This window comes from Gymnoscopelus microlampas (genome assembly GCF_963454915.1).
Source record: "Gymnoscopelus microlampas genome assembly, chromosome: 11".
Lineage (NCBI taxonomy): Eukaryota > Metazoa > Chordata > Actinopteri > Myctophiformes > Myctophidae > Gymnoscopelus > Gymnoscopelus microlampas.
In genome coordinates, this window is record NC_139948.1 from 4,381,067 (window position 1) to 4,406,923 (window position 25,857).

At 42.4% G+C, this 25,857-nt stretch overlaps 2 protein-coding genes across 7 annotated transcripts in view; both read left to right on the plus strand.

Moving 5' to 3' along the window:
• Positions 1-610: 610 nt before the first annotated feature.
• jmjd6 (jumonji domain containing 6, arginine demethylase and lysine hydroxylase) lies at positions 611-19,175 on the plus strand. Of its 2 annotated transcripts, XM_084070941.1 has the most exons (7): positions 611-1,108; positions 4,335-4,723; positions 6,075-6,361; positions 8,013-8,148; positions 9,239-9,377; positions 9,896-9,970; positions 15,106-19,175. In XM_084070941.1, exons 1-7 carry the CDS (start codon positions 980-982, stop codon positions 15,247-15,249), a joined length of 1,299 nt encoding a protein of 432 aa, XP_083927067.1. In that variant the 5' UTR covers positions 611-979; the 3' UTR covers positions 15,250-19,175. The 2 variants fall into 2 exon arrangements, with proteins under 2 accessions (XP_083927067.1, XP_083927068.1); XM_084070942.1 differs by lacking the exon at positions 9,896-9,970 and having other exon boundaries at positions 616-1,108.
• Positions 19,176-20,949: 1,774 nt separating this feature from the next.
• Positions 20,950-25,857, plus strand: part of LOC311056193 (uncharacterized protein) — a 49,476-nt gene continuing 44,568 nt past the window's right edge. For all 5 annotated transcript variants that reach the window (XR_014601857.1, XM_084072639.1, XM_084072640.1 and 2 more), the window contains exon 1: positions 20,950-21,504. Coding sequence is in view for 4 of the 5 variants with exons in the window: in XM_084072639.1 (XP_083928765.1) it covers positions 21,121-21,504 (384 nt within the window). In the remaining variant the exon portion in view is untranslated. The remainder of the gene's footprint in view (positions 21,505-25,857) is intronic.

Sequence of the window (25,857 nt, forward strand, 5' to 3'; positions counted from 1 at the left end):
AGGTTGACCTGTGTTGCCATGTCCGCTTATCATAAGCGACTTTGGGGTTGTTTTCTTGTAAATATTGGTAGTTGCGGTTTTTGGGGGCTTATTTGTTTCTTAAGTGTAGTTGCTTATGTTGGGCTTGTTACCTTAAATTGTTTAAACCAGTGGAATCCGTGTACCTTTCGGTCAGTTGATTTTCAAAATAAAATCCAAAAAGGAAAAAGGGCTTGTTTTTTCATTATTTGTTTGGAAATCCGAAAATGGAAAATATTCAGTGGTTCTCAAACATTTGTTGTCAAGGACCCCCAAATGAATATGTATTTGTCTGCGGACCCCCATCTGAAATCATTTTATGCCAGGCAGGGAGGGACCCCTAAGATTTGTGTTAAAATATTTAAATAATATTCCTCTTTTTTAAATACATATATCTATATTATTATTTTGTTGTGTTGAAAATAGCAGATCTACAAGCTTCAAAAAGCCAACGTAATCTGTTTAAAGGGCGAGGGCTCGCTTCTTATGGGCTTATTTTCATAGACCCGGTTGCTTGTTTTTCTCGCAAGACCTGGCAGCACTGAGGTTCACCATTGAGATGGGGGGGGGGGGTTGGTTGCAGTCGCACTGTTATCGTCTCACTAAAACTTAGCTCCTCCCGAAGCTACACTTTCACCCAGCAGAACAGCCTCTCAACGTCTCCATATCAAAACGTCAAAACCGAACACACCACACCAATAAACACCACTCTAATTGGCTCATTAATTAGCCGTTTGAAGCGGCTACAACAACCCAGCTTGACGTTTAGCCCGTTAGAACAAACAACAACAAAACGACGCAGCTTGCTGGCCCCCCGGCTCAGCTAGCCTAGCCTAGCACAGGGCTAAATGCGTTTCTCCGTCCACACAGAAGCACATAGCTAAGCTAACAGCTAAGGCTAGCAGGCTAATTTCGTTTCGTAACGTTGCGTTTAGTCGGCGTCTGGTCGTTTTCATGTAAAATGAACCACAAGAGCAAGAAGCGGATCAAAGAGGCCAAGCGGAGCGCCCGGCCCGAGCTGAAGGACTCGCTGGACTGGACCAGACACGACTACTGCGACTCCTTCGACGTGTCGCACCGCACCGTGAAGGTACCGACACACCGGCGGGTCTGTCTGTGTGTGTGTCACACGTTATGCTAACGGTAGCCTAGCCAGCCTCCTGTAGCCTCGCACGTTGAGTAGAGTAGAGAGTGCAGCTGGTCACGTAGGCACCAGGCAGGCAGCACCTGAGTGACACCCTCTTTTCAACCCAAGGCTATAGGCTCTATTCACAGCAGCCATATTATGAAGACATTCACAGGTGTTACCTAGCTGTAGTATACAACCCTCGTAGACGTATTTATGATTCTGACGTTTTCTATCTACGAGAGTTGTAGGGTTCACGCCCCATGGAGACATGGACTTTCTTGCACTATGCCCCGCAAAGTACTCCAAACATGTACAAATTGAAAATAAAGGTTCTTACCTCAAAGCCCCAAATGTTAACTACTTCTACGGGGTAGTAGTTTAATGTAATAATCCATATCTTTCAATAGAGAAGTGTTTTAATGCCGTCTGTGGCCGATTCTGTCGGAAGTTCCCAATGGGCGGTAGTGACGGGAAGTGAGGGGGCGCATCCGGTGAAACCCGGAATTACACTCAATGTAAACAGGAAGTAAACGAGGGTGAAAAAATGGCGTTCGGCCACAGACGGCATTAAAACACTTCTTTATTGAAAGATATGGATTATTACATTAAACTACTACCCCGTAGAAGTAGTTAACATTTGAGGGTTTAAAGTAAGCACCTTTATTTTCAATTTGTACACGTTTGGAGTACTTTGCGGGGCATAGTGCAGAAAGTCCAGGTCTCCATGGGGGGTGAACCCTACAGCTCTCGTAGATCATAAATACGTCTGAAGGCTCTGACTCTTGAGAGTGTACAAATGGAACCAAATGGATTTGGTTCCATTTGTACACTCTCAGAGTTATGGGGTTCGTGGAAACCACTGTGCTAGACTAAATGGAACAGAGCCTTCATTAGTATCATTGGTAACACCTGTGAAGGAAGTGATAATATGGCTGCTGTGTATAGAGCCTATTACCACATTTATCAGTAGTGGAAGAAGTACTTCATGTATGTACATTGCAGTATCAATACTGCAACATTTACTTGAGTAAAAGTACAAAGTATTGGTATCTATCAAAATGTACTTAAGGTGCCGGAAGTAGAGAGTACTAATAATGCAGAATGTCCCATTTCACAAGTTTTCAAATGTATAAAATGCCTAAAAATCTTTTGAAAATAGCAGATCTACAAGTTCACAATTGAGCTTGTAGATAGACTATTTTCCAATGGCCAAGTCTATGCATGGCTGATGTTTTGTATTAATATTTTAAATCTACAATGTAACTAGTAACTGAAGTTGTCCAATAATTGTAGTGGAGTAAAAGTATAATTTTGCCTCAGAGATGTAGTGGAGTAGAAGTAAAATTCGAAATTCTCGATTAAAGTAAAGATGCCTCAAAATTGTACAGTACTTGAGTGAATGTACTTAATTGCTTTACACCACTGGGGTACGAGTACTGACACAGTGTCACTGTGTCACACGTTATGATCAAATGAACAAAAAACATGTATGATTGTATGTTACTGTAACTGTTGTAAGTAACTGAAATGTATTTTGATGAGGAGTTACCAAACTTCTAAGTTATGGGTTAGCTAGCCTTATTTCTAAAGCTTGGATCATTTGCCAAACTGGACTTTAGTACCTGTCATGCATGACATGTACTATAATTTCAAGCTGAAGTGACCTGGATCAGTAATGTTCATATTTAATGTCTTGGTTTGTTTATTGCCAGGTTTTACTCCAGAATGCGTATAATCTGTCTTCCAGGGATTGGGTCAGATTACTTTGAAATGTAGGCTAGTCAGTTACTGATTCAATATTTAATCAAACTTCCTTGACAATCTAACTATAATGTAATTACACATTTTTCAGATTGTAATCTAGTCTGATTATTATATATGATTATTTTTCATAATCAGACCTAATCCTGATTACATATATGTATTGTAGTCAGTTGCTAACCCTTTCTGTTTTATCTATCTTATGCATAGCACATGTTTTATAGGACAATACCGGTGAGATAAGAGGAGATGATTTGGATAAATTATGTTCCCTTTAAATTGTTGCAACATATACTAAAGATAATGTCACATATATTTGTCTGAAACATCTGCATACTGAATTTTCCACGTCTATCATATTTGAGAGTTTGATATATTTCCCAAATGTAGTTCATGCATCAACTGTTTTTGGTCTGCTATTTACACGTAATTTTAAACGTATCCACACGTTTCAAGTCAATGGCACATCTCAAGCATTTGGTGGCTACATATTTTTTCCAGGACAAAAATGCAGTTTCCACCACAAAACTTGCCTAGTTTGAATATTCGTTTCAAGTGTCAACCATTGATACTCTATAGTAGTAACATAATCCAATAGTCGTTTATTGAGGTGTGTGAGCCGATTAATTTAAGCTGCATTAGTTGCCTGTTTGTACTTTGAAGTGGGGCTAACACTAACCTCTGCTTTTATAGCCAAGAGAATTGAGAAATGCCATACTACAATGTAACAACTCAATATGTCATTATTTCATTACCTTTGGGTATCTGCCCTGAAAACAAACAACTGTATCACCTTATCAGCCTTGTTGCTCAATACAGGAATGCCTCTTTCAGAGAGACACGCCTGTGTGCTTTACTGTACATTAAGCCTAATTTATACCTAAGTGGCGAGCTGGTGTCTAGCGTTGAAAATAGCCGATCTACAAGTAGGCCTGTCACGATGATTACATAATCGTCTAATCGCAATTATTTGAGTTAATCGCAATTATATTTTGCATAATCGTTTCCATGTTGAACGATTTTCACACATTTTCAAATATTAAAAAAGCATAAATGGCAGATCTACAAGCTGTCAACGCGTCAGCTTGTAGATGAGCTATTTCTGCTTTTTTACATGTATAAACATGGTTAAATATGTCAATAATTTCTTTGTATATTTCAGTCAAATCTGCCCCATATGCAATTTCTTAATACGAAGCCTAAATGGCTTCATATGCTCCAATGTGTAATGCCAAACACACAATGAAATCGTTAAACGCAATTATTAGAGTGACTATTAATCGTCAACTTAAATTTGTATTCGTAACAGCCCTATCTACAAGCTCACAACGCGTCGCTCACACAGTGCGACGTGTTGTGAGCTTGTAGATCAGCTATATTCTGGCTAGGACACCATTGACACCAATCTTATTCTGTGTTTTGTCAGGACAACGTGGAGCGCGCCGACTCATCGCGTCTCACCCCCGAGGAGTTCATCGAGCGCTTCGAGAAGCCCTACAAGCCCGTCGTGCTCCTCAACTGCCAGGAGAGCTGGCCGGCGCGCGAGAAGTGGACGGTGGAGCGCCTCAAGCGCAAGTACCGCAACCAGAAGTTCAAGTGCGGCGAGGACAACGACGGCTACTCGGTGAAGATGAAGATGAAGTACTACATGGAGTACCTGGAGGCGACGCGGGACGACAGCCCCCTCTACATCTTCGACAGTAGCTACGGCGAGCACGCCAAGCGACGCAAGCTGCTGGAGGACTACGCGGTGCCCGTGTTCTTCCGAGACGACCTTTTCCAGTTTGCCGGGGAGAAGCGCAGGCCCCCTTACAGGTCAAAAGACACTACCTGTGTAACTATGGCTTACGTAACATTGTATTTTTACAGCTGTTCCTTATGGTATAGATGCAGTTGGAGCTGGACAGCTTGGGTGTAAAAGTGGTATCATCATCACGCCTCAAAATGTCACCAAATTGTCAGGTTTTCTCAAAACTCCCTTAACCATTGGTTCTCAAAGTGGGGTCCGGGGACCCCCAGGGGTCCTTGAGGGAGTTCCAGGGGGTCCCCAGCTAAATGATAGATAGTTAGTAACCAAATTGACCCTTATGGGTCTGTAACTCAGAGAGTGTACAAATGGAACGGGTCCATTTGGTTCCATTTGTACACTCTGAGTTAAAGATTAACATTTTACAATATAAATTGGGGTCCCAGAGATAGAAATGCCATTAAATGGGGGTCCGTAGCTTAATGCATGGCAAACTGGGGGTCCTTGAAATTAAAATGGTTTAAAATCACTGCTACAGCCGTAAAATCTTCTCTTATGGGGGGTCCTTGGTATATGTTTTCAAATGGGGGTCCGTGGGCTAATAAGTGTCAATTTGGGGGTCGTTGACATGAAAAGATTTGAGAACCACTGCCCTAAACGACTCTAGTGTCCCTATTCTGGAGCGAACATTCAGCAAAAATTGCCGATTTTACAAGATTACAACACGTTCTCTGTGTGTGCATGATAATTCTGTGTCACACAAAAGTAGCAAAAATAGCAGATCTATAAGCTCAAAACACGTCGCAGTACGATGCGTTTTGAGCTTGTAGATCTGCTATTTTTGCTATTTTTGAATTGGAATTCAGATTATTTTTTTGTGCTACTTTTTTAAGTGGAATCCTGAAAAATAATATGTTTATTTAATTTCAAATGCATTTAGTTATAGTTATGTTAACTTTATGAACTTAAATACAAATACATCTGGACATAAAAAAGATGATAGAATTTTAATACTAGTCATCAAGCTACTAATATAGACCGAAGTAATTAAAGCGGGTCATGTTTGCACTTGGAACAGCTGAAATCAATAATATATCAGTATTCCGATAATAACCTGCGGGCCGCATTAAGTGAAGGTGAGGGCCGCATGTGGCCGCCGGTCCGCCAGTTGCCCATGTATGTGGTCGAGCGATCACCAGGTAATCACAACACATCTATTAATAAGCGCAAAATATCTCCCCTGACCATGTGGGGACTTGCCTCTTCGCAGAGCTTGGTCTCTCATGCGGGAGACATGGGATTGAATGCAGTCAATTTGGATACTTCCAATCTGTAGATTAGAAGTGGTTATCTTCTGTAAATTGATGAGTCTAACATTCCGTTAACAACCCTCTGTGCGCTCATGTGTTTCTAATGCAGATGGTTTGTGATGGGCCCGTCTCGCTCCGGGACTGGCATCCACATCGACCCACTGGGCACGAGTGCCTGGAACGCCTTGGTGCAGGGCCACAAGCGCTGGTGTCTGTTCCCCACGCACACGCCCCGGGAGCTGATCAAGGTGACCAGGGACGATGGGGGCAACCAGCAGGACGAGGCCATCACCTGGTTCAACGTGGTGTACCCGCGCACGCAGCAGCCCACCTGGCCCGCCGAGTTCAAGCCCATGGAGATCCTCCAGAGACCCGGAGAGACTGTCTTTGTCCCTGGTTAGTCATTTTACAACTCGTTGTATCATAACAACATGTTTTTGAAAATATTCATCTATAAACAGGGGTGGGCAACTTTGATGATGGAGAGGGCCACTATATTTCCACACTCACTCTAGAGGGCCACATTGCATATACTGTCAGGCAGACAACTCTTATATCCGTATTTTAACTTTTTTCATAAATTAATGCCGTACTTCGCTATTCTATGTCACACAAAAGTAGCAAAAGTAGCCGATTTACAAGCTCAAAACGCATCGCGGTGTGACGCGTTTTGAGCTTGTAGATCTGCTATTTTTGCAATTTTTCTATTGGAATCCGATATTTTTGAGGGTTTTGTTTTTATTGGAATCCTAAAAAGTCACATTTTTATTTAATTTCAAATGCATTTAGTTATACTTATGTTAACTTTATGAACTTAAATACAAATACATTGGACATAAAAAATACAGAATTTTTATACTAGTCATTAAGCTACTAATATAGACTGACCGAGTCATGTTTGCATGTTCTGAATTGTAACAGCAGCTGAAATCAATAATATATCAGTATTCCGATAATATTAACCTGCGGGCCCCATTAAGTGAAGGTGGGGGCCGCATATGGCCGCCAGTTGCCCATGTATGATCTATAATGACAGCCAAAACAGGCAAGCCAGGTTGAAAGTGGTCAAGCCACATGTTTGTGCCTCAACACAACAAGGACAGACCAAAATGTCCGGGGCTGATTTTCTATTCCGTAAACATTTACAGTACTGCAGTGCAGCATGCCACCGTACGCCACTGTTTTAGACAGTCAAATGGCCACTGACAGAAGTGTGGCTGGTACTTCAGAGCCTCATGACAACACTGTGTGATAGCGATGCATGTGACCTAGATTATTTTAATTCTCCCTGGCTGTAAGATGGCAACTAGATTGGATTAAACGCTCAACAGTTTTTTTGGCACAAGGCCCAGGGTTTGAGCCTCTCGTTTGTTTCTCCGGCTGATGACGACGGCCGTGACGAAACAACAGACAGCCCCGAACTCACTGCTTTGTAGCATCTGTTGCACTGGCTTTTTGGTTTCCTGGAAAAGCACCTCAGTCGTGCATTAAAACCTATCGAGGCATTACCTCCCTACCTAATAATCAATGATAGGCTCTATGCACAGCAGCAATATTGTGAAGAAATTCACAGGTGTTACCAATGATACTGATGACGGCTCTGTTCCATTCTGGTCAAACAGAGTCAGGGTGCTGATACTGTACATGTTGGCTCACTGGAAACACTCTGTTACACCAGTGGGTCTAAAATTGGGGTCCAGGGACCCTCATGTTTCCTTGAGGGGGTTCTAAATGGCCCCTTACGGATGTGTAACTCTGAGAGTGTACAAATGGAACCAAATGGACCCGTAAAATAGGCTGCTGTGAATAGAGCCTATTTAGCTGGGGACCCCCTGGAAACCCCTCACGGACCCCTGGAGGTCCCCAGACCTAACTTTGAGAACCAGTTGTGTAGGTGATGATAAAGAAGTTGTTGGCTGCAAATGTACCTCCGCACCATAAACACAATTATCACCATAATAATAATAATAATCGCTATGAAAGTGGCTAATAAAAAGCAACATTTTATAGTTGTCATGACTTTAATGATGACTGTGTGCTTGGTCAGGTGGCTGGTGGCACGTCGTGCTCAACATGGACACGACCATCGCCATCACCCAGAACTTCGCCAGCACCACCAACTTCCCCATCGTGTGGCACAAGACCGTCCGGGGCCGACCCAAGCTGTCCAGAAAATGGTATCGGTAGGTGTCAAGAAACCTACGCATTTACAACTCAGAAATATACACTACATCTATCTGTCTTAATGAAAGCCATAGTTCGCCTAGTCTGGGAGGGTTAGCGTCGGAGCTTGGACAGCAGGGGCGCGGCCACTGCGTTGTGATTCAAATCAACAGCCAATGAAGAAAAGGGGGCGGGATCCACATGCAGTGGGTGATGCATCTAAATAGGATCGACGGGAAGCAATTTCCCCTTGAGAAATTTCGGCCGCCATTGTTGTGTACTGCTGTTTGGCTCTCGTCGGACTTTTTAGACGAGTTGCACAGCTCTCAGACCGGTAAGAGGCGTGTCCGCTCAGATTCAGAGCGTGACGTACATCCCGCCCACAAATACCAGGGCTGTGGCCCAGAAGTTCCTCGCCAGAGCTGGCGAAAACTTCTGGGAACTCAGATTATAGTTCGCCTGACAGAACCAACCAACCATACCCCTTTTATCCCCCCAGGCCTTCAAAGAGATTAAGGTTGAATTACATATAATACCTACCTTACCGGTACATACAAACCTTCAAAGATAGTAGATCTGCGAACTCGCAATACATCATTATGTGACACGTGAGCCTGTAGATTGCTAGTTTGGGCCGGAGGGAGGTTAAAAATATCGGGACACATTGGCTGCATGATTGCATGTAAAAAAAGAGTAAAATAATGTAGATATATGGATCTATGGATGGTCTCTAGGGTCACGATTATGACATTTAGCTTGACAATTTAATTGTGTTTCTGTCATTGAACATTATGAATACAAATTATACATTTCTGTTTGGCTGGTAGGCTTTGTAAAACAAAAGGTGCACAGGCCAGACATCACAAATAAGATCATTTAATAACTTTATACTTCATATGAATAGTGGAAATAGCCATTCTACAAGCTCAAAAGTTTCGAGCTAGTAGATCGAGCCTGCACTATTTTTTTAAATGTTTGAAAATATTCGAACATTTTTCAACCTAGAAGCGATTATATCAAGTAATTGCGATTAGGCGATTATGTAGTCATTGTGACAGGCCTACGGTCTCTGACGTCTATGCCCGTGCCTTGTTCCCTGCGTTCTCCCAGCATTCTGAAGACGGAGAGGCCTGACCTGGCGGTGCTGGCTGACAAGGTGGACCTGCAGGAGTCCACCGGCATCGCATCAGACAGCTCCAGTGACTCTTCTTCGTCCTCTTCATCCAGCTCATCAGACTCTGACTCAGATGTATGTGTACACACATGCACACACACACACAAACGCGCGCGCACGTACGTACGTACGTGTGCGCGCGCACACACACACACACACACACACACAGAGTGAGATATTTTTACTCACAGGTTCACATTTCATTGTAGGCCTCGTTCGCCACGACACATTTCATTGTAGCACCACCGGAAAGCTCCGCCTCCACTCTAAAGCAGAAACCAAATCTCCATTTTCTCGGTTGTTGTTTTTCTCATCGCTGATCGCTGTCTAACATAAACCGCTGTAGCTTCAAGATGGCGGATGAACGGTCTTCGCTGTGCGTCTCACACAGATCCCCTGTGTGTTTACAAACAGTTGAACGCGCGATTTTAATGGATTTAGCGAGGTCTGTGGCGAAGTGAAAAAAACAAAAAAACAACAATAAATCGCTGGCACTGGAGAGTACATTATGATATTAATCTCTGGCGTGGAATGTGTTAAGCTGGTTAAAAAGTAATGTATTTGTTTTGATGTGATGTCTTGCACACATGCAGGTCGAAAAGAATAGCAGCAAGCAAAGCTACAGAGCGCTGCCAACCAAGACTGCAGACACAGCAAAAATGATCAAGGTTGCTGCACTACTCTGCAATACCAGCATTATAATGATGATGATGCAACTACTTCCTTAACACACAGGCTAGTCCCCCTGTGTTGTCGGGGTTCAAACGTCTATTTGAATGTTTCTGTGCTGCTGTACATTTTGATTGAACCAAAGTAGTTCTGACCGTTCCTATACAACTACCACATAATATAACAGTTTTGTTGAGTCATGATATAGTCACTCCATTTTCTGATACCCTCAATTATTATTTTTTTTTCCCTCAACATGCTATTGAATATCAATATTTTTAACCCATTGTGGGCGGGAACCCCTATTTGTAACTACCCCAAAAGGGGTTCCCGTTTTTTTATATTTTGATATGTACAGTATATAGCAACATAATTTTTTTGTAATTTTTGGGGCGGTGTAACCGCCCCCTATAAGTGAGGTTTGGACACTGACCAATCCTGCACCGTGATTGGCCAATAGTCTACAACGCAGTCTACAACCCTAACCCTTCCACAGTCAATGCAAATCTATACTTTTGCAAAGTCAGCCAATCACATTACAGCTAGTGTCATCACCACTAGCTGTAATGTGATTGGCTGACTTTGCAAATTCAGGACTGTGATTGGCTAGCGAAACACATGACACATTTTGAAGCCCAATGAATAGCAGTATGGTCTTAACTCACTGAGTGCCATTAACGTGTTTCACGTGTTTTTACCGCTATGGCGCTGGGTGCCATTAACGTGTTTGACGTGTTTTTTTTAAAAATAGTAAAAAAAATATATATATTATTATTATTATTATTTTAAACATGTTCAGAACCCAAGATATCATCATCTGAAGATGTGCAGCTCCATCCACTCCTTGTTTAACTTAGAACTGAAAAAGGCTGTATCTTGCTTCCTAAGCACTTTTTGTTTTCTGTGAAAAAAAATCTGGCACTTTTCAGAATCAATTCTGAAATAATTCTGGCAATCCTGGCACTCAGGGAGTTAAAAAAAACACATTTATGTTTTTTTTAAGTGAGTCATGTTGATGACCACACACCGCCCACTTCACACTGGGTGTGATTTTTAGCGGCGCTAGCCGCTCTATACCTGACTTTGTCAGGTATAGAGCAGATCCTGCTCTATACCTGACTTTGTCCGTGTACGTCAACGTTGTGATTGGTCAGGTGCGTACGTCAACAAAGTGATTGGTCAAGCTTCACGTGACAAATAATGTCAATGTTATAAACACATTATAAACACATATCGATGACAAAATGTATCAAAGGCGCCGCTACCTTCACACAGGGTGTGATTTTTTTTAATACATATTTGAAGTTTTTCAGAAAACTTAGGTCAGGATTTAGAAGGCGTTTTTAGAATCGGCCTCAGATCTAAATGGGCGGTTAACCCATTAAGACCTGAAGCCGATTCTACGAATGTCTTCTAAACCCTGACCTAAGTTTTCAGAAAAAACGTATGTTTCCATATCAGTGGGGCTCAAACCTTTTCACGTCAAGGTCCCCCAAAATTATATGTATTTGGCCGCCGACCCCCATCTCAAAATATGTTGATCCAGGGACCCCCAGAAGCAAAGATTTGAGTTAAAAATGTTCGCTTTAGATATATATATATATATATATATATATATATATATATATATATATATTTGCACAAGTTTTCACGATTTTTCAAAAAATAGCAGATCTACAAGCTCATAGCGCGGCACTCGGTGCCGCGCTACGAGCTTGTAGATCTGCTATTTTTTAATAGCCAAAGTGTAAAATAAGGCTTTTGTAGCTCAAATCAATAAATGACACAGATGCGTTCCAGGTTCTAAATGGCCATCCTATTGTGTACAGTAGCTCACACAAAACACAAATGGACAACCAACAGTGCAAATGTGTTCCAAGACAGATGGGTACAAAAGTAATTCCGTTTAGCATGTAACATGCATTATGCAACCCCCATGTTCCCTGTGGGAGCCAACATGTGCTTGGCATGTTGCTCGGGGGCCAATGAAATACGGCGGTCTCCTTGTATTGGGTTCCCTGACTCAGCCCGTCTTTCCTGAGTGTAAATGCCGTTGGCATTTACACTTGACCTCCGTGGCCTCAAACCTCCTCCCGCTGTACTGTACTGTACGTTAGATATACCAGGTTGGCTCCAGTCCCGTTTGAGTTTTTAATGTCATTACAGCAGCGACAGGTGGAACTGGCAGTGGTGGGAAAAGTACTCAAATGTTTTACTTAGGTAAAAGTATCAATACTGCAATGTAGGAGTACTCTTTTACAAGTAAAAGTCCCGAATTCCAAATTTACTTGAGTAAAAGTACAAAAGTATTGGTATGAAAAAGTACTTAAAGTACCAAAAGTAAAAGTACTGAAATGTTTGAAAATAGCAGCTCACAACGCGACGCGATGCGACGCGTTGTGAGCTTGTAGATCTGCTATTTTCAAATAGCCTAGGTATAAAATAGGGCTAAAGTGGTTAATGTATGTTTTATAATGTAATCATTTAGATCCGCAAAGTAACTAGTGACTAAAGTTTTCAAATAATTGTAGTGGAGTAAAAGTAGAATATTTGCCTCTGAGATGTAGTGGAGTAAAAGTATAGACAATTGGAAATACTCAAGTAAAGTAAATGTACCTCAAAATTGACTACAGTACTGGAGTAAATGTACTTAGTTACTTTACACCACTGGGAACTGGGCACGCTGCGTGCCACAACGGACCCATGACCCATGGCCCATATCCGGGCTTGTTGAGTGGTGGTTTCATCATCATCATCATATAGAGCAGTGATTCTCGACTTTCTTTTGATATTAAAGACCCCCAGTTTGATATTGTTGGTATCACCATATTTCCCTTTTTCTCCCTTTTTTTTATTCCCCCGTAAATGAATGCCCTGCTTGTTGTGTAACTGTGTCACACAAAAGTAGCGAAAATAGCTGATCTACAAGCTCTCAGCCCGTTGTGATGCAACGCGTTGTCAGCTTGTAGGTCTGCTATAAATGTTTAACCAACAAGAAAGTATTAACAAAGAGCTTGTGACTAAATTAGTGGTTCTCAACCAGTGGTCCTTGAGGGGGTTCCAGGGGGTCTCCAGCCAAATTAATAGTTAGGAACCAAATTGACCCTTATGTGTCTGTAGCTCTGAGAGTGTACAAATGGAACCAAATGGGTCCATTTGGTTCCATTTGTACACTCAGTGTTAAATGAACACTAATGATGATGATGCAGTGTAGATTGGGACCCCCAAGAATCCAAAATGGTTGAGTCTCTGGCATATCTTTTCAAATGGGGGTCCGTGGGCTAATATGTGTCAATTTTTGGGTCTGTGGGCTAATACGTGTCAATTTTTGGGTCCTTGACACGAAAAAGGTTGAAAACCACTGAACTAAATAATAACTACATTGGATTCATTTGAACACAGGTTCCATTTCCTGAAAATAATATTTTTGGACACGGGATCTAATAATATGCATTAGTCTACGGACCCCCATCCTTAACTCTCCTAGTGACAGACCCTTACGGGTCCACTTGGATCCTAAACTACAAATCATTTAGCTGGGGACCCCCTGGAAGGGGGAAGGGGGGGGGGGGGAGACGACCCCTGGGGGTCCCTATGTAGAGAATACAATGTCCCGCTAGCTGTAGAGGAATGTGAACAGCTGCCTCTGTCTTCAGCATTCATCCATACAGGAGCTGTCAGCAGGGACATTAGATCTGTATGTACTATGTATGCCCTGGACACAGCAGCTGAGAAGAACGCCATAAACACGTGTCACATTCTATACCGTAGCTGTCAGGGCAGAATCCTCTTATCTCCGTATTTGAACTTTTTGTGTTTTTTTTGGGTGAATTAACACCCTACTTGATCACACTACAGCGTCACGCAAAAGCATCAAAAGTGAGCAGATCTGCAAGCTCGAAACGCGTCGCAAAGCGACGCGTTTCGAGCTTGCAGATCTGCTCACTTTTGATGCTTTTGAAATTTGAATCCTGAAAAGTAACAGGACACGATTATGATAGTAGCCATGATCCCCTTCACTCCTAATTCAGTCACAGCAACACCTTTTCTAAAAAAAGAAAACTTCAAAACAAGTAGATACAAGACCTATTTCGTAGCGAATCCGGCTGTATGAAAATAAGGCTTGCAAAGAAGACATGAAACTGAACTGATTCATGAATGAATTGCACTATACTAATATCTGTCGGTCTCTATAACATTAACATGCAGGTTTAAATCAGGATGGCCATTTGAACTATATCGAACTTGACCATTAACTGTTTTTATTTGATTCCGTTGTTTTAATCTCTCTCAATAGACAGACAGACGAGACAGGGTTGTATTAATCCCAGAGGGGATATTCAATTGTCATAGCAATTCCTTAGTATGAAACAGAACAGACACGAGACAAGGAGACATTCATCTAAGCTTCAAGAATAAAACTAAAGAGGGAGTAAACCGGTGGCATTCTACAATACAGGGATTGAAAGTAAGGTACCAACAACCGTAGGAGACCGTAGGGTCTTGCCTGGCCCTCTGCACTTAGACCTTGGGATATGAGCTACAGTATTAACAAGTGTATATATAGATGTAGTTAAACTGTACGTTAACAATCTATTCCCAGTAGTACTGTCAACAGGCTCTATGCACAGCAGCCATATTATCACTTCCTTCACAGGTGTTACCAATGATACTAATGCAGGCACTGTTCCATGGAGTGTAGCACAGTAGTTCTCAGACCGTTTAATTTCCACGACCCCCATAACTCTGAGAGTGTACAAATGGATGGTCCATTTGGTTCCATTTGTACACTCTCAGAGTTACACACCCACAAGGGGCCATTTGGAACCCCCTTAAGGAACCATGACGGTCCCTGGACCCCAATTTTAGACCCACCGGTGTAGCAGAGTGTTTCCAGTGAGCCAACTTGCACAATATCAGCACCCTGACTCTGTTTGACCAGAATGGAACAGAGCCCTCATTAGTATCATTGGCAACACCTGTGAATTTCTTCACAATATGGCAGCTGTGCATAGAGCTTATTAACAGTAATGATGTCTCGAGTAACGTACCAACCGAATCTCCCCGCGTGGGATAAAACGGTTCATCTCTGGAAGTGTAGCGTAACCACCTGTCCCACCCCATCCCTCTGCAGGCGGAGTCGGGGGCCTCGGAGGGAGACGCCATGTCGTCCCACCACAGGAAAAAGCGACGGACGTGCGGCGCCGCCATGGCCAACGGGGACGCCATCACCGCGCAGGACGACTGTGTCAGCAAGGAGCGCAGCTCCTCGCGCTGACCCACTCCGCCACCACCACCTCCGCATTCCACCCACCGCTCCACGGCGTCCCTCCATGTCCATGGGAGACTCCCCACACACGTGTGCACCAACATTAACAACTGGGTTTTTAATTTGTTTTATTTTTGTTTATCCTACACCGCCGTCCCGCCTCCCCTCCTCTGAAGGAGCCTGCGTGTTGTTGTTGGTGTTGTGCCACGGTGGCACACTACTACTCTCTGGCTGTTAGATCTCTAAGACCACCGGTGCTGCCGATGGACAGATGGTCGGGACGAAATTTATAAAGAAGACGATGGTCTGGGTGGGATCAAGGGTTCTATGTTCTGTAGAGCTGCCGCCACTGTGCGCCCACGCAGACACAATAGCTTCTGCTGCTGTCACTTTGGTCTGTCTTTGCCTTATCGTGCGCCACTGGTAGGGTTTCATTGTCTTAAACCCCCCCCCCCCCCCCCCCCCTTGTTGGGGCCGTGATTTGCTCTGGAAATTTGGGGGGATGATGTGCGAAGTAGAGGCACACATTGTTTTTTGAAAATATCCGATCTACAAGCTCGTAGATTGGATGTTTCCGACGAAGAGATTCGGTCCATAGGGGAGAAAAAAAGAGAGGGCCAAGCACAGACCCATGGGTAACCCCTCAGTACTTAACATTTGTGACGCGTTGCAAGGTTATAGATCGACTACCGTCGTTCGACAAAGTATCAATCAGTGGTTAATGACTTTGGAGTGTTTTCTGCCATTGGTAGAGGTTGGAACGTATCGGGGCTTAATATGCAGAGTCTCAACTTAAATACTGTCCCACAGGGTTTACAGATTAGTGGTATTAACCATAGACATAGAAACCTAGATACCTCATTGGCCTCTGCAGTTCGTTGGAGCAACTCGTATCGCGGCCGCCATTTTCGCGGAGGAAAACGGACACTCAAAGTGACTACTAGCCAATCACAGCGCTCACAGCGCGTTGACTACTGGCCAATCACAGTGCGTCTTTTCTAAGATTTGTCAGAATCTAGTTGTCCCGCCCCCACTTGCCTCTGATTGGCCTACCGAACGCCCCCTTCTGTGACACACACGGAAGCTTCAGGGAAGCTTTCCTACGGTAAAATGGCGCCCGTGATACCAATGCCTCAGAGCCGAAGGAGGCGTCTACCTTTATATGTCTATGGTATTAACACGCTGCCTCTTTTTTGTCTGTCATAGATGGTAAGGAAATGCCTGCACGTAGAGAGAAGTCTGCATTATAAGTCACTTATATTTCTTACTTACAGACAATTCTTTTGATAACGTTTATGCTTGAATTCTGCACTCTTGGAGTCGGTCGTGTCACGTAGTCGGTTAAGCCTTAATCAAATTAAGCAGTTAACGGTTGTCCGCAGACAGACAATTGGCAAAAAAACGTAAAAGTAAACCCAAAACATAGTAATTGTGACATTCATTCATATCGTATGTGTATTTATTTTTTGTCTGAGCGTTCACTCTTCTTGTAGGTATAGGATATTTATTCCACTTGACGAGGGGACAACAACATGAACGAAGGGAGTAACAAATGGCAGAAGTAATCCTTTAACAGTAGTTTTTTATACGGTTAGTTGTTCTCAGGTGCCAGAGTGTTAATGTCTACTACTTAAACTTAACAGCCACCAATATCTGCCACTAGGTTTTTTCATTGTGTTCTGCCTGGCTAATCACACTTGTGGTAATGATATAAAAAAAAAGAAATTATATATATAGGATGCTGTTGTTCATATAGTAGCATTTATACGTAAACGAAAAGAAAAACGGTGTGCCATATGCTGCTATGTTGAGATAGACTACAAGATGTTGTGAGGTAGTCTTTCTAACTCTTTGAATCGCATTGTCTTTTTTTTTGTACTTTTAAATCCCAAGCGGTCTATATGAAAGTTGATTCTCCAGCATAAACACTAGAGGGCACTGCAAGCTCTGCAACGCAATGGAATGCACTGCTGGATCTTAGCTTGTTGGATGGATGCAGTGGGTGAGTTATTCTGACTAGCTTTAAAAGTCCATTTACAGATGTTATTTTAGAGCAGGTCAAGGGCCAAGTGAGCAAAAGTGTAATGGCATTTATTCAGGTTCTACGTCATCTTGTACACTAACATCTTGTTTCTCGCAGTGAGCATGTTGTGAGTCCACGTTATGTGACAACAAACAAGGCTCAGTCCGAGCTTGTTCCAAGGTTCTATTTCTCCTTTCCTCACTTCCTTCTTTCAAGCCACAGACAATACTGTAACTGTGCAGTCCACACAGATCCCGCTTGGGCCCACCCACTGTTTTTTTTGTTTGTGACATTGAACAAACATGGTGTCACGTGAATACTGGTTTTGTGCTTTAAAACAAGAGACTCCATCATCTAAACAATGAATGACAGTTACTTCGAAAAAAGAAATGTGAATCAATGTAATCAAAGTCCACGCAGTACGTTTTGAATCCGTTTAGACAAAAACAAAACAAAAAGAAGTGCCTATTAAGTACCACATGACTGAGGTCTTTTTGCCCTGAGAGGTGTGTGTGGTTTGGGGTGTGACTGGCTGGCTGCGTTCTCTCCCTCTCTCTCTCTGAGCTCACTACATGTAAAAGCATTTAGCACTAGTATCATGGTCCCTGGGCTCGCTCACACACAGTGCCTTCAATGTGGCTTCTCTTCAAGCAGGAGGCTTTTCTCCTTCATGTCTTAAGCCTGATATGAGCTAAGCCTGATTTATAAACCTAGTTGCGTGCCAGTGTTGTGCAGTGAAAATAGAAGATCTACAAGCTCTCAACGTGTCTCGTGGCAACACGTAAGCTTGTAAATCGGCAATTTATTTGGCACTCAACTAGGTAAAACTCAGGCTTTGTACTTTGTGCCGGAAATGGCCAATCTACCGGCTATTTTCGGTGAGCGAAATCACGCGCAACAAAGTACATTAAGTCCTTTATTTCACTGTCCTCGCCTCCGCCCCAACAAGCATTGTAGCTGGTCTGAGATGAGGGGCTTCCCAAAGTGTTTGCAGGCTTCATTAGACCTTTTGTTCGATGAAAAGAACAAAACTGTTTCCATGCACAAGATAATTCGAATCAACAGAGAAACGAATAGTTTATTTTATTTAGAATGACGATATTGTCAGATTATGTGATTCCTCTGCTGTAGTATCTATGACTTGTCATTGTCATTCAATTAGAACGAATGACCATTACATTTGTGTGTGTATGTGGTAACATGTGTCAACTTAAATGGATTCTATTTCTTACTGTTGAACTAGCTTCAACAGCTTCTCCCTGTATGAATCCTCATATCTTCAGATACATTGTTCTGTTTGACTACAAGATAGAAATGGAATCGACATGAGGCAGTCATCATTTTTTGTAAAGACAAGCATAGGTTTGAGGAAAACGAGTTCAATAAGCCATAAATTCTTTGGGAATCACCACCACCCCACCGCCCCAATACCACCCATAAGAGGATGGGATACTGTATCGTTGTTGTCGGGCAGAAACCTTCCATCTCCATATTTCAACTTTTTAATTTCCCCCCCCCCCTTCCCAATCAATGAATGCCTTAGTTCATCATACAAGAGTGTCGCATAAATGTAGTGAAAATAGACGATCTACAAGCTCACAGTGCGATGCGTTGTAGATCGGCTATTCTCACTATTTTCAAGTGTTTTTAAAATGATAAATCGGTTTTGGATACAGGGTTTCCACCTGACATTAATGATCGTCACAAGATGGATGGTCAGTGTTGAAGGGATGAGCAGGAGAGAGAGAGAGGGAACACAGATGCACCTTCGCCTTGACATCGTCAAGATCAAAGTGAATAAAGTTTGTTGATGAGTCAAATAAAAGTTGTTTTTCTATGTATCAAAGTGTGCTGCTGTTGCTTCACTTCAGTGCTCAGAATGATGCTTTCATATGTTTTCCCCAAGTCTTTTTTACAGGTAGAGTATGGTCACTTCAATGATGAAGTTATTGTTTGAATACTTCACTGTATTCATGAATTAGTTATTAGTCCATTCCATTGTTATTATCGATGGTTACATTTTCAGGTGGATTATCCTGGATAATGCACATGATAATGTAAGATCTGCGAGGGTTTATGCAATCTATAATATTGTAGTATGGAATTTGTTTAATTAGTTAGGAATTAGCTTAATTTATATTGTCATATTAAAGGAATACACTGTTCAGATGACAATAGCATCATGGATATCCACCTCAAGGCTGAGAGGAGACACTACACTACAGGAAGATCAGAAGGGAGTCAATTCTCCCTCCAAAATAAAAGTATGGAAATTGGTTTGGTTGCTGTAATTAGAAAGGATCATAAATGAGTGAAGAGTATAATCAGATTCTTTGGGAATGCCTAGTATCTTAGAACTCCGATATAGTGCTACATCTTCTGAACTAATCCATCACACCCCAGTAAATGCAAACGCAGTCCCCCTTACAAAGACATGTATAGTATTAGATTATACTGCGTTATTACGTCCACTTAGCTTATCTCTTTCTTTCTGAGGAAGTACAAGAATGTCACTGCCTAGTGCATACAAATTCTTGCATGTTAAACACATTGAACCTTGAACTTTTTGAATGTACGTATGTTGTATATTCCAGTGGTCCTCAAATATTTTCATTTCGAGGACCCCAATTATGTATTTGGTCACGGACCCCCATCTGAAAATATGTTGTTTCAAATATATTCCAGTTCCTCCACGTTTTCTTTTTCACGGTCCTTTTCAAAATAGCTGATTTATAAAGGGTTACAGGTCATAAAACAGATTTTGATGCTTTTAATACATTTTGCTAGGGACCCCCTGGAATTCCCCCAAGGAAGGGCCCCTGCTGGGGGTCCCCGGACCCCACTTTGAAAGCCACTGATGATAATTATAATATTGTAAATGTTAAGGCTTTTAATTTGTAGCCGTTGACAGGAAGTGCTGTGTTCCTCAGTATGTGCTACTTGATGCTCTGCGCCGCAGCACTTCTTTACAGCGTTGCCAAGTCTGCTTATTATAAGCGACTTTAAGCTTGTTTCCCTGTAAAGTCGCTTGCAAATTATTGATAGTTCCGGGTTGCTGTTTTTGGGGAGGGGGGGGGGGGGCTTGTGTTTAAAGGCCAAACTGCACCAAATGCAGCTAGTCACAACTCCTTGCAACAAAACAGTTTTAAGGCCAGTCCACACCTATGCAACTCATTGCAACTGCCTGCCAAATGCCATTGGGGATAATCATGGTTGCAAGGAGTTGCATTGGTGTGGACTGGCCTTTATAAGTGCAGTTGCTTATTTATTTAATCCTTACTAATGTTGTTTATACCAGTGGTTCTCAAACATTTTCATGTCAAGGACTCCCAAATTAACATGTATTTGCCTGCCCTGCAGAACCCCCCATCTGAAAATATGTTGTGCCAAGGACCCCCATGCAAGATGTGTTAAAATCTTTTCTTCTTTTTTTAAATTCCACATATTTCATTTTTGGGGGAAAATAGCAGATCTATAAGCTCTGCGCGTTGCGACGCGTTGTGGGCTTGCCGATCTGCTTTTTTCAAATAGCGGCATAGATAGAGTTCAAGTGCAAAAAAAAAAAAAAAAAAACTGGTCGGGCTTATGTTTCACCGCTCGTTTCTCTCGCAGGAACAACCAAACCTGGCAACACCGGCTCTTTATCATATGCAGTGTGTCTGCGAGCTGGTTCAGTGTGAAGTTCACTGCGGCTGAACAACTGCTACACACCACACACACACTCTCCGGACTATCGAGCCCACCCACCACACACAATCCATGAGCGCAAACTAAAAAAAAAAAACCAAAAAAAAACATTTTGTTTTAATTTTTATTTTCTTACTTTTTCCTAAATAAAAAAAAAACACATCTCCATAATGTTGGACCTGGACAACATCATCCACGCCTTGGTGGTCACGGTGGTCGCGGGCTACATCGCCTACGTCTACTACAAGAACAAGCTCCAGGCTGCCGCCGCTGGCGGCGAGGGGGGCGAGGAGGTCCAGGTCAAGCGCCAGGTGGGCTACGAGGGCATCATCCCCCCGTCCCGGGGCATGGCCATGGGAGTAGTACAGCACGAGCATCACCCTGAGCCCGCAGCAGTGGTCGAGAAGAAGCCAGAAGTTGTGCCCGTTGTTGTCGCCCCAGAGGTGGTCGAGGTGGTCCCAGTCCCAGAGGTGGTTCCAGTCCCAGAGGTGGTCCCAGAAGTAGTAGCAGCAGCACCCGTGGTGGTGGAGGAGATCGCCGTTGTAGAAAAAGAGGTATGGATCATGGATGGATCAGTGGTTCTCTCAAGGCTCTGTTATTTCAAAGAACCTCTTTTTAAAAGGTATAGGGTAAGTGATCTTTTTAATTTAGGTTAAAATAGGTGTTAAAAAGGATCCCAAACATTTTTTTGGGGAAAAAAAATCTAAAACATTTCTTTCAAGATTTTTCAAAAATAGCAGATCTACAAGCTCATAGCACAGTGCCGCGCTATGAGCTTGAGTACATTTGCTATTTTTGAATAGCCCAATGAAATCTAAAAGTGACACAGATGCGTTCCAGGTCTTAAAGGGTTAATACGTTATATTTGACCTCTATTACTTAAAATGTCAAATAAAAAATACCTTTAAATATTGTATTTATTTTTTACTCAAGCCGGACAATGCCCGTTGCAAGTTGATGATGTCATTTGTCCATGTGTGGTTCAGCCCTATGGAAGTTATGGAATGCATATTATGCAAATAGAAACAAGCTTAATACTTCCTAAGGTTAATATATAAGCATCGAATCAATATTTTAAAATGTTTTATTTGCACATGCAATCCATACATTCCATAGGACTGTACCACACATGGACAAGTGACATCATCAACTTTGGCATTGTCCCGCTTGAGTAAAAGATTAACTGTTTCTAAAATAAGGTGTTTTTATTTTTATTTTTTGTTATAGAGGGCAATTATAATGTATTGAGGCATATAAGCCTTATTAGCCAGGGATCCCTTTAAATGGCTCTATATTCTGATAGTACTCATTGCTATAGAGTGTTTGTTCAGTAACAGGAGTCTCCCTGTCTCTCCAGCTCTTTGGCAAACAGAAAATACCCTTTAAAGTCAGGATACCAATTCTATCCAATCAGGAGAGAGAGAGAGCTCAGTCAGGATACAGATTAAACAAGTGAAATTGGAAGTGATGACACAAAGAAATGAGCTGACAAAATTGGAACTGGAACTCTTAAAATGAAGCTGATAAATGGGTACTCTTTCCTGATTGGCTGACATTTTGTCACCTACCTGAAAATGTATTTTCTCTCTATTAAAGAGCTGGAGGTACAGGGAGACAAACACTCTATAGCAATGATTACTATCAGCATATAGAGCTTTTACCTTTTAATCAAAAAATATCACTCACCCTACCTTTAACTCTGAGCTTATTCAGTATGGGTCCATTTGGTCCCATTTGTATAAGCTCAGAGTTACAGACATCTAAAGGTCCATTTGGAACCCCCTGAAGGACCTCTGAGGGTTCCCCAAACCCAACCCCACTTTGAGAACCACTGGGATGGATGTATTTTTATTTTATTGGCATAGTAGTAGCAGTGGCAGTGCCACTAAACTGCTATTACTGGCTACTTCTTTTCGCGAAAGTCACGTTCAAATAATGTAGTTTGTCCAGATTATTTGCTTTCAAAGGCTTATTGGCAGTTGTATAGTGTAGTTTTTCACACGCCAGTCACACGTGTGTTGTGTTGAGCGTTGTATTCTGACTGTGGACGATGGAGCTCTTGTGAAGACTTGGTTTCGAAGCCAAGTTCAAAGACAATTGATGGAATTTCCGCACACTGGAAATAACGCTCCTTGTTCTGTTTGCTGTCGATTCGCCGTCTTCGATCGCGAAAGATCTTCAAGATCAAGATCACGGACGAATCTTCTTCCTAAATATCTGTCGCGATCGAACAAACCGAACAAGGAGCAATATTTGCCGTGTTCAGATCTTTCATCTGACGTCCATCCTGATTGGTCCTGCACCTGGACAGCAGGGTTGCCATATCTGCTTATTATAATTTCCCTGCAAGATTTTATTTGAAAATAGCTGATGTACATGTGAAAGACCTAGACCTGGTTGCTTGTTTCTCTCACAGAATCTGGCAACACTGACACTTCGTCAAAAGTCAAAACCAAGTTCCCCACATAATGGTAAACAAGTTGTGGAGCCCATACTGATGTGTAAACTGAACTTTAACTTTAACTTGCTGTGTAAGTGGTACATGATAGCGTCTGCCTATGCATTTCTCACTGTCTGGCACACCTGTCAAGACTCGACTCGGTGTCGTCTCTGAAAGGTCACTTTAGCATTTCGACCTGATCTTTTCCAAGCCACCTTTTTTTTTTTTTTTTTTTTCTTTCTGACCTTTTCCAGCTCTAGCGCATAACCGGGGGCCCTTTTTTTAAAACGGGGCCCCCGGACTAGAGTCGAAGAATGTCGCCTGTAACATGAGGTATGTGCCTCGCTACAAAGAAAGGCACAGAACACCTCTCTATATTTGGTGCCTAACCTATATTTACACGTATGTCTCTTGACATGGGTGTCACATGGCTGTAATGGACACGGCCGCTCGAGGGGGGGACAAGCTGAAAGGCCAGTGCCACCCATAGAAGTGGGTGTGACAACTGTGACAGCGGTTTGGGAACATGTGAATGCCACTCGCCGAAATACAATTTGCCGTGTTATTTCCGCCCGTGAAGATCGCTGGTTCTTCAACGTTCAAGTGATTGATAAAGTTTAGGAACCAAATGGACACTTAAGGGTTTTGAGCATAGTACCGGTTCGGTGATTCAGCTGTTGTCATAATGAAAGCAATACAGATTGTCCAGCTGGCTGGCTGGTGTTGTACATGAACTGGTCAGAGAGAGACATGTATAATAGGCTCTATGCACAGCAGCCATATTGGAAAGAAATTGGGCCTCTTCTTACTTCCATCACAGGTGTTACCAATGATACTAATGAAGGCTCAGTTCCATTCTGGTCAGGGTGCTGATATTGTGCATGTTGGCTCACTAGAAACACTCCATTTTGGTTCCCAAATGGACCCTTATGACCCTTACGGGTCCATTTGGTTCCATTTGTACACTGTCAGAGTTATGGGGGTCCTTGAAAATAAGACAACCACTATGCCACACTAAAAGGAACAGAGCCTTAATTAGTATCATTGGTAACACCCGTGAAGGAAGTAAGAAGGGGCCCAATTCATTCCCAATATGGCTGCTGTGCATAGAGCCTATTGAATGCGATTCTGAACAATAGACAAGTCAGATAATGTATCCATTGGCCATGTGCTGTACAGGCCAGGAGGGCTTACTGTGCGTGTGAGTGACTGTCCTCAACGAAAAGAAAAACAAATCTTCCTCCTGCAAGAAAAGACTCGTCACACCCTCCCTCCCTGAGCCATCTCTCGTCCCCTATCATTATACAAAGCAGTCTGCGAGCGCAGTGAACAACAAAACTGCACTCAACCGCTTTTATGGTGGGCACTTGAAGACTCCATTTGCTGCCTAATTTGTTTGACTTGCCCTAATAGGTCCCATGCCATGAAAAGGGCTCTTAGCTACAATCTGTAATGTATGTTCCAGTGTGTGTGGTTTTTTTACAATTCGCTGTTGCGCAAAAAAGTCCACATTAAGGAGCTTGTTTCGCCACCCTGAGCACAGTATAGAAACAGACCCTCCACTGTTCTCTTGGCCGCCATGCATTTGTTCACAACAGTTGTTTGATTCAGTTGAGACGCCCGTTGACCCCTGTGGGAAGTCAAACAGATTGCCCAGTCAGTCACCAAATGAAAATGGCACAATCACTTGTTTTAATGCCATCATCCTGTGAACGCATCTAAAGTCAATTTTCCGTCATCGACTCGTATAGTCTGTGTCATTAGTCTATGACACTTGGTCTTTACATGTGAGAGTCTGTCAGACATTGGTCTTTTAAAAGTCTTTTCAAAGATTGTGTGTCTGACACATTATGCTATGGTATGCTTGGCATAAGGAGTAGGCATACTTCAGACTGCTGTGAGTTTTCTCCCCCATAACGTTGTAATGCTGAATGTATGCTCCTCCGTACGATGTTGTCACGTGCCCTACAAAAAAGCTGATCTACAAGCTCACAGCGCTGTGAGCTTGTGGATCTGCTATTTTTGCCGAATGAAACCGTAGGATAAGGTATAAATTGGGCTTAAAGGGATATTTCACTTTCAAACATGTTTGGGGTCATTTTAACGTCTGCTAAGGCTTTTGTGAGCACCCCAGACAGTTTTTAAGTTGCTTGGTTCAGTATTTAGATATTTGACATTCATTTTATCAGACACCCATTGTAACTTCAAACTGTATTTTAACCATGTTAGATTCATTGAAAACACCAGTTCTTGGTTCTTGTGACTGATATTCACCCTCTAATGCATGAGGGGGCCGTGTTTTTTCAATTATTTATTATTTGTTTTTATTTATAAAAAATAGAAGATACATTTCTTTCTTTAAGTAATTGAAAACACACCGGGGTGTTATATCAATATCAGTCACCAGAACCAAGGACGGGTGTTTTCGATCAATCTAGCATGGTTAAAATACAGTTTGAAGTTACAA